The 12,491-nt window shown below is 34.3% G+C and overlaps 1 protein-coding gene across 1 annotated transcript in view; it reads right to left on the bottom strand.

Annotated features, from left to right (window-relative positions):
• Positions 1–12,491, bottom strand: part of MIB1 (mindbomb E3 ubiquitin protein ligase 1) — a 133,756-nt gene that overhangs the window by 66,682 nt on the left and 54,583 nt on the right. Inside the window, exons 8-10 of the mRNA XM_025365115.1 lie at positions 8,446–8,590; positions 6,362–6,495; positions 2,328–2,435 (exon numbers count right to left, since the gene is read on the bottom strand). Of these exons, the coding sequence (XP_025220900.1) occupies positions 2,328–2,435; positions 6,362–6,495; positions 8,446–8,590 (387 nt within the window). The remainder of the gene's footprint in view (positions 1–2,327; positions 2,436–6,361; positions 6,496–8,445; positions 8,591–12,491) is intronic.

Here is a 12,491-nt window from a genome sequence, read left to right as displayed (position 1 = left end):
AGCTACTTGGTAGGCTGAAGTGGGAGAATTGTTTGAGCCTGGAAAGTCAAGGCTGCAGTGAACCATGATCATGCCACGGCAGTCCAGTCAGGGCAACAGAGCAAGACCCTGTATCAAAAAACAAAAAAACAAAAAAACAAAAAATAAAAAACATCTGGCCAGGTATGGGGCTCATGCCAGTAATCCCAGCATTTGGGAGGCTGAGGTGGGCGAATCACTCAAGGTCAGGAGGAGTTTGAGACTGGCCTGGCCAACATGATGAAACCCCAACTCTACTAAAAATACAAAAATTAGCGCGGCGCAATGGTGCACTCCTGTAATCTCAGCTACTCGGACAGCGGAGGCACAAGAATCACCTGAATCCGGGAGACAGAGGTTGCAGTGAGCCAAGGACATGGCACTGCACTCCAGCCTGCGCAACAGAGGGAGATTCTGTCTCAAAAAAAAAAAAAAAAAAAAAAAAAGGAAAGAAAATCTACTCTCGAAAAACAATGCCAATTTCATTCCTAATTCCAAAGCTGCAAACCCATTCTGCAAAACCTCTCAAGTGAATAAAAATCTCTAGAAACACAAATATATGAATAATCCCATGCTGCCAGGTTGGTGATTAAATTCTGAATCAGAAAGCATACTTTAAAAAGAAACTTAGGCAAAAAGAAATGTGGTTTTTCAGCTTCTTGCCTTATTAGCTGTAATCAGAAGAACTTTGGTTTTTCAGTAGTTGTTGCTATTGGGGTTTCTGGATTCACTAAATTAAAAATCAGATATTCAGCTCAAGAAATTTCATACCATTCCACCAAATAAAACTAAAATAATAAGAAAGTAAAGTAATTACCTTCTATATACAAAATACTAAAATTAACTTTCATTACCAAAAAAAACCTTGTAACACACACTAGGTTCCTAAATTCACAACCAAGAAAGATGCAACTTAAAAATTACTAGTGCAAAGTAAAATCAAATTATATAATCTCATTCATAAAGACATCATAGTAATAAAACTATTGTATAGTTCATAGATATCTAATCTGCTAATTTAAAATTGAAGTTCTTAGGCGTGGTGGCTCACACCTGTAATCTCAGCACTTTGGGAGGCTGAGGCAGCCACATTACTTGAGGTCAGGAGCTCGACACCACCCTGGCCAACATGGCAAAACCCTGTCTCTACTAAAAATACAAAAATTACCCAGGTGTGGTAGCAGGTGCCTGTAATCCCAGCTACTGGGGAGGCTGAGGCATGAGAATCACTTGAACCCAGGAGGCAGAAGTTGCAGTGAGCTGAGAATAGGCCACTGCACTCCAGCCTGGGCAACAGCATGAGATTCTGTTTAAAAAAATTAATTAATTAATTAATTAATTTCAAGTTATTTCTAGCCAACAGAAAATTCCAACATTACAGATGACCTGTTTAACCTTAAAAACCACAGTCTCTTTAGTAGCTGTCCAACAATTCAAAATACATACATTTATAGAAAAAAGAAAAAGTAACATAAGACTAGAAAAGGCTTCTCTTTTCCAATATGCGTCTTTTTTAATTTTTTAATTAGTAAAATCAGGCTGATCCAATTTAGCCCTCAGCAATTCAAGTCCTCATTAAGCTCTCACAGATGAGAGTGTTTTTTAGACAAAACTGCAAGTTTCTGCCTAATTTAAATTTGCTACAATTTGATTTATTCTAAATAATCTTGCACTATACTAAAATAAGTGTGAGTCAAATACATTTTTAGTAATGAGTAGCTAAGTAAGACAAAGCAAGCCATCCTTCACACTAGAGATATAGAGAGATCCCCAATCCAGACTCCAATGATATTAAGAAGTGTTTCTCTTTTATAAGAATATATTCTAAATTAAATGAAGCATATATACACACATACGGTGATAAACATGCATTATGAACTCTTCAAATATTCACATTAAGGTCAAGAAACAATAAAACTTTAAAAACGCTAATTCAGTTATGACAAAACAACAAAAAAAAATGTTTCCAAGTGTCACAGAGATCAGGAAAGATTCTGACCCAGTGGACTTACATTCCTTGTCCTTCAATTTCCCTACTATGATTCCTGATACTTGGACGAGCCCACCTTTAGCTCCGTAAAACATGATGGTTACACCACAGTAGCATGAAACTCAACTCCTATCTTTACCTAGGAGTATGGCTAAAATATAAAGGATCACAGAAAGACAAGTCTCTGTCAGATTTTTATTTTCAATCAGAAAAGTCTTAGGTGGATATTAAATTTCAAAAATAAAAACCATCTCACGATATACAAGTATTATTTCTAGGAAATAAATGTTTACTTAAAATATTTTTCAAGTTTACTTACCTCTGCTTCGACATCCACATTTTGCTTCAAAAGTAACTTCAAAATGTCAACATGTCCATTCTGACTAGCAGCCTGCATAGCTGTGTGGCCAGCACACTGCCCATTTACCTAAATTTTTTTTAAAAAAGAATGAATGAATGAATAATCAGAAACAGGCAATATATACATACAGTGTAGGTTTAAATCTAGTATACTGTATGATTCCATGAGAATAATTTAGGTTGGTGTTCCATATATCATAGTTCAAATAACTACAGACTTCTTAATTCAGAGAAGGGAAGCAAGCATTGTTTTAAAAAACAAAAGTTCCATTGTCCAAAGAGTTACGAAATAACTGTTAGGCAATCTGCAAAGTTGAAAGAAGGGAAAAAAGAAGGGAGGAAAGAAAGGAAGTAAATTAAGTTAGTTTTGTATATATACTTCTTTTTAGATTAATCTCTGAGTCCATGGTTCAATGAAAAAACGCACTGAAGTGAAAAGAAAACTTTTAGAAAAGATATTAGCTGCTAAGGATAAATAAATTCAATTCAACAAAAATACCAAACATCAACTTGCAGGCAAACTGCAAGGATAATAAATAAGGATACACAAGGTAGGTATATACAACTATTATAAAGCAGCAATTTCCAACCTTCCCTTCACTCCAGATGTCATGTACATGTATAACTAATCCATGGATATACCCAAGGCCAAGCGCAATTCTTTAATTCTACCCCTTTTACTCCCATCCACAAAACCATTAAAGATGGTTAAAGATGGTAGCCTGGCCACATGTTTATACACTATCTTTCCTGAAACCACACTAAAACGACATTAAAATAATTTTATTTTAGTAAAAATCCATAAAGATAAAGGGAGAACATCAGAAAACAAGAAAAAGTAACACATTTTGTGAAAGAGAGAAAACAGATGGAAAAGCGTTATCTCACTTTAGAGAGAACAGGAAGCCACAGTGTAAAGAGCACAGGAAATCCCAGACAAACTCAAAGCCTACAAACATAAGCACATCATAGGTAACAAGGGGGGCCTCAGGTGTAAGTCTGATGTGCAATGGTCACACTCCAAGCCCACTCCTCAAACTCAAGGACAGAACACTAGCTGCCTGCATCTCATCCCCAGATAGGAAAACTTGAACAACTGTAGAGAATAGATTTCTATAGGATGGTATTTAGAGATCCCCCAAAACTCTACACCCAATCACCATAATGCAAAGTTAGTCAATAAGTCCAGGTGAGGAGAGCTATCAATCAGCTTTGTAATGTCCTATTGAGATATGAATGGACAACCAAGGATTGGAGATTTGTCCCCTCTTATAGATGAACGAACAACCAAGGATTACCAGACGTCTGAGGAATGGCTCTGATGTGAAAACAGTAACTCAGAAGAGACAAAAAACTTAAGCAGACACAAGAACTTGTTTTCTTATAAAGACCTATCATATACGCTCAGTAAGGAAAAAAATGATATTGTATCCTCTTTAAACACCAACATGATACTATCAAAAGGAATGTGAAAAGGGCAACCAAGAAAAGCTTGAAATTTAAAACTGATGGGATAAAAATCTTGGAAAAAGGGTGAGAAAATTAAGTTAAGGAACCTCTCAGAAAGGAAGTGGGGGAAGAAAAAAACAGGAGAAAAAAAAGAAAAAGAAAATCCGAGGAATAGTCCAAGAATAACCAATAAAACAACTAAAGAAAATTTGCAGATATGAAAGACATGATTTCCAGTTTTAAAAAGTCAAACACCTAAAGCAATGGATGAAAACAGATCCACATCAAGGTGCATCATTGTGCAAGTTCTTAATGCTGACCAAAACAAAATATCATCATGCTTAAGAGAAAAAACAGCGTACATGTAAGTTCAGGAATCTGAATGGCTTATATCTTCTCAATAGTAATTCTGGAATTATTCTACAGGAAAATGACTTCTAACCTAGAACTCTATTCCAATCTAAAACTTAACTGTGGAGTTTAAAAAAAAAAATTCAGATAGTAAAGGTCTATTTCCCATGCATCCTTTCTCAGAAGCTAATAAAAGCCTTACTTCACCGAAAAGAGAGAAAATGTAGAAACAAAAAGACAGGGGATACAGAAAACAAGAAATTCAACATAGGAGAGAAGAGAAGGGAACCCTCAGGATGATGGGTGAGAAGACACTCCAAGTGGGCATCCAGTGCAGAGGAAACCCTGTTCAGATGGAGAATATCAGAAGGCATAAGAGAAATGTCTCCCAGAAGATGAAAATGAATACATTTCATCTGTTGTACCTAAATGTCTCGAGCAATTGAGGTATGTTACGATTAAAGAGGAATTTAGGAAGAAATTAAGTATAAGAATACAGATTACTAACAAATGAAAAAATATAAAAATTATGTGTAAGCAGAGGGACTGCGAAAGACCACAAGTAACTTTTAAGAATGAAGGAAATATTCTACACCTTAATAGAGGTGTGGACTATGTGGGTGGTATGCATTTGTCAAAACTGGCTGATCCACGTACTTCACTGTATGAAAATTATACTTCAATTTTTTAAAAAATGACAATTATGAACTCCAATTAAAAACAAAAAGTTAGGTAGGAAAACATAATCTAATATACTCCACAGCATGGCTATGAATGTCATTTACATAACATGCACAACTAATTTTAATCCAAACAAAATTACAATATAATATAACTACATGATGAAGCTGGAAACAGTATGTGTGTGTCTGGTGGGGATGGGATGGAAGTGGTGAAATAAAGCTAAATCCTCACCTTCCACAGTGAGGTATCAAAAGATCTAGGAAAGGAAAAGGGAAAGGAAAGGAAGAAAGAAAATTAAGACATTATAACAGAGGTATATCGGTATGTTACCGGAAAATGTAGAGGTAAATATGAAGGCTATTAGCCAGCTAAGAATAGTTGCCTCTGAAGAACAGGAAAATAGGGGTGAGAAAGAGGAGATGCTATTTTTCATAACAAACCTTATAGAACTGTATTTTCCTTTAAATTTTTAGTACTGTAACGCTCTTAAAAAATAATTTTAAAATAAATTAGTAAGTAAATGAAAAAAATTATAGTAAAATCTAAATTTGCTTGACTGGAATACAAAGGAAATCCATCTTTCAAACACAAAAAATACTTGGTACTTCAACATTTAAGGCAAATTATTTTTACACAGCTCACAACCAATCAACAAATTGCTGTGCTATATTGCTACAACTGATCTTTATAATAAAGCTAACATGTCGAGCTTATAGGAGAAATAAGACACTAATACTTTACAATTATAGATCCGATCTTCAAACTGTCTAGCATACTTAAAAACAAACAAACATGCAAAGAAAGGTATGGTAACAAAAGCCCTTACAGTAGAGTGAGAATGATTCAAATTGTCACTCCAACTACAACTTCTTGGCTGGCACCGAACATAATACTGGTGCCAGCAAGGTGTCAATGCCAAAGCCAAAGCACAATGACTAGAATCAAAACTGCCCACTTAAAAGATGGCTTGTATGAATGGCAAAAATACAACATAACCTAGGAATAGTTATAAAATATATGGCCTTTAATTCATCTGCCTTATAAATTGTGAAACAGTCAACTATCATTGAGGTGGAGAGGAGTTACATTAAATATTTTGAAAAGAGGGATTGAAAATTGCTTATATACACACCTGCTATGTACTCACAAAAATTAAAAAATAAAATTGCTTATAAAATTTACTAAAACATACTTAGAAGATGTCATAAAATGATGTTTACATGAGAAAAAAAAATCACTGAATTTCCCAAAAGGATACTAGTCTTTAAAAACCAAAATTTAAGTTGTGTCAATCATAAAAAGGGTCATAATGTTAAATACGAAAATATCTCTTTTTTTTTAGAAATGCACACTGAAGAATGTCTGATATCTGCTTTAAAATACTTCACAAAAACAAGAAAGAAGGAATAAATGAAGCACATCTGGCAAAATCTTAGTAATTATTGAGGATAAGGTTCATTATACTATTCTACTTTTTGTATGTTTCAAAATAATTTTTAAAATGCTCACATCCACATCTGGTCTTTTAAGCAAATCTTCCACTTTAGCAACATCTCCATTGGCAGCAGCCTTAACTAATTCTTCATTGAGGTCACCAGATTCTTGGGTTTCAAATAATTTCTTCAGGAGTTGTGAGAGTCTTTCTGTAAAGCATCAAATAAAGCTGTTAATATAGGAGGATCTCAAACCTTAACTATCAAGAAACAAATATTACCCAATATTTCTATAATCTTTTCCTATTTTATTATTTCCATCACTAATGTTATTTTTCTACTATGCTACAGATAACTACCCATGCAAGTTATAATCCCTACTATAAAAAGCTGCATTAAATGCAAGCCCTTAAGTATTCCAAGTTTTCTCCAATTCATGTATATCAAATTATAATTTTAGAAAAAGTAGTGCATTATATACTAATAATTCAAGATTTAAAAGTCATCGTAAAAAGTTTATGAATAAACACAGTACTATGGGAGTACCACAATGATACAAACTTCCTTTCAGGTTTTAAGGACACTACAGTGACTCTCAGAGCTCAATACTACAGACTTTAAAATAATTCAATCAATGATTATGATCAAAAGCAACAATCTGGCCGAATGCGGTGGCTCACGCCTGTAATCCCAGCACTTTGGGAGGCCAAGGTGGGCGGATCACGAGGTCAGGAGATCGAGACCATCCTGGCAAATATGGTAAAACCCCGTCTCTACTAAAAATCCAAAAAAAAAAAAAAAAATTAGCCGGGCGTGGTGGTGGGCGCCTGTAGTCCCAGCTTCTCGAGAGGCTGAGGCAGGAGAATGGCATGAATCTGGGAGGCGGCGGAGCTTGCAGTGAGCGAAGATCGCGCCACTGCACTCCAGCCCGGGCGACATAGCGAGACTCGGTCTCAAAAAACAAAAAAGAAAAGCAGAAGCAACAATCTCTGCAATATCTGGGGACATATTTTAGGGACAAACCAATTTTCTTTAGGTTGAAACCAGACATTTAAGTGCTAATAACTTTCAATAAGTGCCAACTGATTGGTTTTGACAAAAACAACAATGAACCAGGGATGAATATACCTAAACCCTTTCATAAGGTATTTTTTTCTAAACAGTATCAATCAATACAGAAGCTACAAAGCTCTACTCCTGAATTCTTGGGGTACTTATTATGAAGCAGAGAAATCACAAAATAGGGCAAGGGACAAATGACAAAGTGGGCCAAGTCCACATAATTTGAGACTAGGCTATTAACTGTCCTTCACTCTTCTACTTTGTATGTAGTCAACCTACCATAATATCATTTAACCTCAAGGTAAAAATAAACACCGGATTTAAATGTTAAGCATACTAGCAAATGACAGCAGGAAAGAATAAACAAAAAGGCAGAGGAAGCAGAAAGCAGAACAAAAGTAAAATTGGAAGTTACTTTACATTTTCCTTTTGTTTCTTACTATTTATAGTTACAGTTCTATCTCCTTTTCCGGATGACAGCATGTACATACAGTAACTTGTAATATGTTGTAAAATGAACTGAGTCTGTGTATACAAAGCTGGAGCACAGGAAAGAAAGACTATGTGAATGATCTACTCAAGCATCCAGCAATTCACATTTTAACATAGTTTTCTACTCATGGTAGCATGTATAATAACTCATTAAATGGTAAGAGGAAAAAATAACTGATATGTAAAAATATACAAGAAGAAAGCCATCTGCTAGCAATAATGTTGGAAATACAGAAAAAATGAAGCAGTCTAAGAAAGTGATGGTTCTTTGGCAGAAAACAAAAGTTCTGACTAAAGAGTAGAATCTTGAATTTTAGGAATCTCAAATTTGATGTGGAAAATCCCCTAATACATCCAAGAAAAAGCACACATTTTATGGAACTTCTCCAGGGAGTACTTCGGCCAGAATAAAGGTTGTTCAACACACTAAAAAATAATAATAATTTTTAGTGAAAGTTTAAAGGTGATCAATATTCAAGTAAGGCTGTGTAATCTGGAACAAAGCTAAGCACATGTACAACATTATCCGTATATGAGAACTGGGGAATTAGCAAATGTTTTAATGTAAACCATATTACTTTTAAAGAAATACAATATAAAACATACCACCAGATGCATTGCTAATGGCTGATCCTGCAGATGCCACCTTGGAAACTGCTGCTGGATTGTATGTCCAAGATGTTCCACAAACTTCCACCTTTAAATCACTGTCTGAATAAATCTGTTGTACTCGGCCAACTTTACCTAAAGTCTTGGGGAAAAGAAATAGATTCATATTTCCAAGTCTAAAGTATATGCCATAAAATCAATCACTAGTTTTTATATGCTTAAAGTAATAATTTTACTTATTACTAATGAAAAAACTTTCAAAGGATAACCATACGGAAATGGGTTATTTGAATAAGTACAAATGTTAAAAAATATCTTTTAATAATAATAAAACTACTTCTACAAGAATATGAGACAAATCATGATGAAGTCTATCCTATTCATATGAGTTTATAAAAATCTATTTTGATATTCAATCCTTCCTTTTTAAACCCATAAGGTACATTTTGAGAACTTGCAACTCAAGTAGTCTAAAATCTATCATCAATAAAACCTAAAAAAGAAAATCGGATTTCTAAAAACAAAAAACTAATTTGGACAAGAACGGCTCAAGCTTACATCTATGTTTAAACCCTTTTTGGAATCATCTGATTTCTGCCAGTTCCTTCCCTTCCTCATATTCCTAAACCTGTGCATTTTCCCAAAATTTTATTCCATAGGTTTTTACTCTTCTTCATTGAAAGTTCAACCCACTTTGACAACTATCACCTTTTTTTTTTTTGAAAATACAAAATTACCCCTCACCCCCACATACACATAGTAATTCTGATTTTTTAACTGCCTATTAGACATATTCACTTGGAATTTTCCATTATCATCTCAAACTCAATGAGGCTACATTCTTTCATTTTTTTCTCCTCAACTTTTTATTATGGAAAACTTCCAACAGACACAAAACTGGACAATAGCATACTGAATCCTCATGTACCCATCAACCATTTGTAACAATTATCAGCTCATGGCTAATCTTGTTTCCTTTATTCCCTACCCATGCTGCCCTCCAGTATTATTTCAGTGTGTACCTCCAAACAGTAAGAACTCTTTTTTTAGTAACATATTTTACAATGCTATTTATTATCAACTCAAAGTTACAATAGTTATATATCACAAAATTTCAGTGTTCAAACTTCCAATTACCTCATAAACTACCAGTTTTTTTAGTTTGTTTAAATCAAGATCCACATAAAGTCCATACGTACATTTTTTTCTTTGCAAATTATTTGTTGAAAAACAGTTCTTTGTCTTACAAAGTTTCTTACCATTTGAATTTTACTAATTGGTGTAGTTTAGTAACTCATTGGCTCTCTGTACATAGTCAGCAAGAACCCCTTCAAGTTGGTTGCTAATGGCCCTAAGAAACCAGTGACAGCTTCCTTGTTACCCGGTATGAGGCTCATTTTGTTCACCTCTTGTCAAAGAGCTAGAATTAGCCATTTCTCCAAAAATCCTTGGCTCCTTACTAAGAGAAAGGCTGCTTGCAAACCACAACCTGGGCACTAAGTTTAGTTATTACTAAAATGGTCACTGTGGAGGCATTTTCATGAATACAGCTAGGAAATAGGAGTTTTTGTTTGGGGCATTTTTTCTTATTTGTTTTAATTTTACTTTAAGTTCTGGGATATATGTGCAGAATGTGCAGGTTTGTTACATAGCCATACATGTGCCATGGTGGCTGCTGCACCTATCAACCCATCATCTAGGTTCTAGGCCTCGCATTGCATTATATTAGTTATTTGTCCTAATGCTCTCCCTCCCCTTGCTCCTCACCCCCTGACAGGCCGCAGTATGTGTTGTTCCCCTCTCTGTGCCCATGTGTTCTCATTGTTCAACTCCCACTTATGAGTGAGAACATGTGGTGTTTGGTTTTCTGTTCTGTGTTTCTTTGCTAAGGATGATGGCTTCCAGCTTCTTCCATGTCCCTGCAAAGGACATGATCTCATTCTTTTTTTTATGGCTAGGAGAAAAATTTTGCAATCTACCCATCTGACAAAGGTCTAATATCCAGAATCTACAAAGAACTTAAACAAATTTACAAGAAAAAAACAAACGACTCCATCAAAAAGTGGGCAAAGGATATGAACATACACTTCTCAAAAGAAGACATTTGTTTTGTTTTTAAAGAAGCATAAATCATGAATTCAAATACTCTTTTCATTCAAATTCAAGACTACAGGGTCTTTACCTCCTCTATATTATATCTGCATCTCCTTTCACAACTCTGATAATTCTGATCCTCAAAGTCAAAGGAATAACAGAATTATCACACAAGTACTCATCTGTTTTTTGGTACATCTAACAATCTTGGAATAACAATATCAACGCTACTACATGCAATAAGATTTCTGAAAAGTGTTAAACATTTCATTTCCATGCAGTTCTTTAGGGTCTATTCTTCCTATGAAGATATAAAGAAAAATTAACTGTGTTTAAAAAATTACTTGGAATTTTCTCTCTACATGGTTATGCTAACAGAAACACATTTAGTTTCATTTGCTTCATTTTATTTTCCACTTTTAGGAATTTTCTTTTTAAATTTAATTTTGTTTTACAATTGTATTAAATATGTATGTGATTTCAAATCAAATCTATAAAACAAGACATATTCAAAGAGGTCTCCCTTACTTCTTTGCCCCTTATATCCTATTCCCTTTTTATATAGGTGACACTTATTTTTAACTTCATAGTTTATCATTGCACTGTCTGCTTTAATACAGTTTGCATTGTCCTAATAGTTATTTTATATATATATATAATACATATCTATATCGACTTGGTTCCCTAGTATGTGCAATACTGAAATTAGTCATTCATGTGTCCTTACCCTACCCTTTCTCTTTTCTAATATTTTGATCTAAAATAATATTTAGTCCCAGTTAATACAACTAAAAGGCAAACATATTAAATTTTTCATGTGCTCAATTTCCACCCTGTTTTTTACAACTATACTTTACATTGTTAGAACACATAATCATTATATATTCTACCCTTTCCTTTACAACATTCATTTAATCTTAGTTCAACAAATCAATACATATTCCATGATCACTAGTCCTTCACTTGATGTCTCTTCAGTTGTTTTGGTTGTCTGAAACTCATTCTCTAGCAAATTACTTAGAAAGGACTCATGGGAACAAGAATTCTCACATATTCATAGCACAGTTATACTTGAAAGTCAGTTTGGTTACATATAAAATCTTCAGCTTATATTCTTTCCTTGAGTATCTTAAATGCTATCTCACTGTTTTCTGGCATAAAACACTGAGACGAGATTTTTTTCTTAACAGCAAAATAATTTTCTTTCCTTTAGGACCAATAACCTGCCTGGTCTTTTTTCCTGGATACTTTCTCTCTTCTTGAAGATTCAGTTATTTTACCAGAATATGGCCCAGTGTTTGTTGTTCTGGGTCAGTTTTCCCAGGTATGCAATGTGCCCCTTCAACGTTTAGTTTCAAATTGTTTTCTTAATTCCAGGAAAATTTTTCTAAAATTACAAATTTTCATATTTGTTTCATTTATTTGGGTTTTGTTTCTCCTTTCTACAAGGATACCTTGTATATGTGTGTGTATGTGTGTGTATGTGTGTGTGAACGTGTGTGTATGTGTGTATATATATATATGCTATTTCATGTTTGTTGCTTTCTCTGAAATACCTTTTGCCTTTTTTATTTTTAAAATTTTCCTGCTTTTTCACCTTCCATTTCTCTTAGGCATTATCTGTTGCATTTATTTGCTCTGCTCTGTGTTCCTTCCAGCTTAGTCTTCACTTATGACTTTTTCACTTCTTTTTAATTATTTCCTAAGTTATATCACCTCATTTCTGATTTCCTTCTCTTACATTTTTTTCATTTTCTTAATTTCTTTTAGCTCATTTTTTATTTTTTGCATTTTTTTTTAAGAGTCAGTCTCACATTAGCCCAGGCTAAAGTGCAGTGGCTATTCACAGGCATGATCCCACTACTGATCAGGGACTAGGCAGGATGGGAGGGGATGAGATGGGGCAGGAGTTGGGGCTGGATAGGAAGAGAAGGAGGTGCTGGCCAGGA

The sequence above is a fragment of the Theropithecus gelada genome, chromosome 18 (assembly GCF_003255815.1).
Source record: "Theropithecus gelada isolate Dixy chromosome 18, Tgel_1.0, whole genome shotgun sequence".
In the NCBI taxonomy this organism is placed as follows: domain Eukaryota; kingdom Metazoa; phylum Chordata; class Mammalia; order Primates; family Cercopithecidae; genus Theropithecus; species Theropithecus gelada.
Note: the sequence above shows the minus strand (reverse complement) of the source record. Positions and strands in the feature narration are given on the sequence as shown.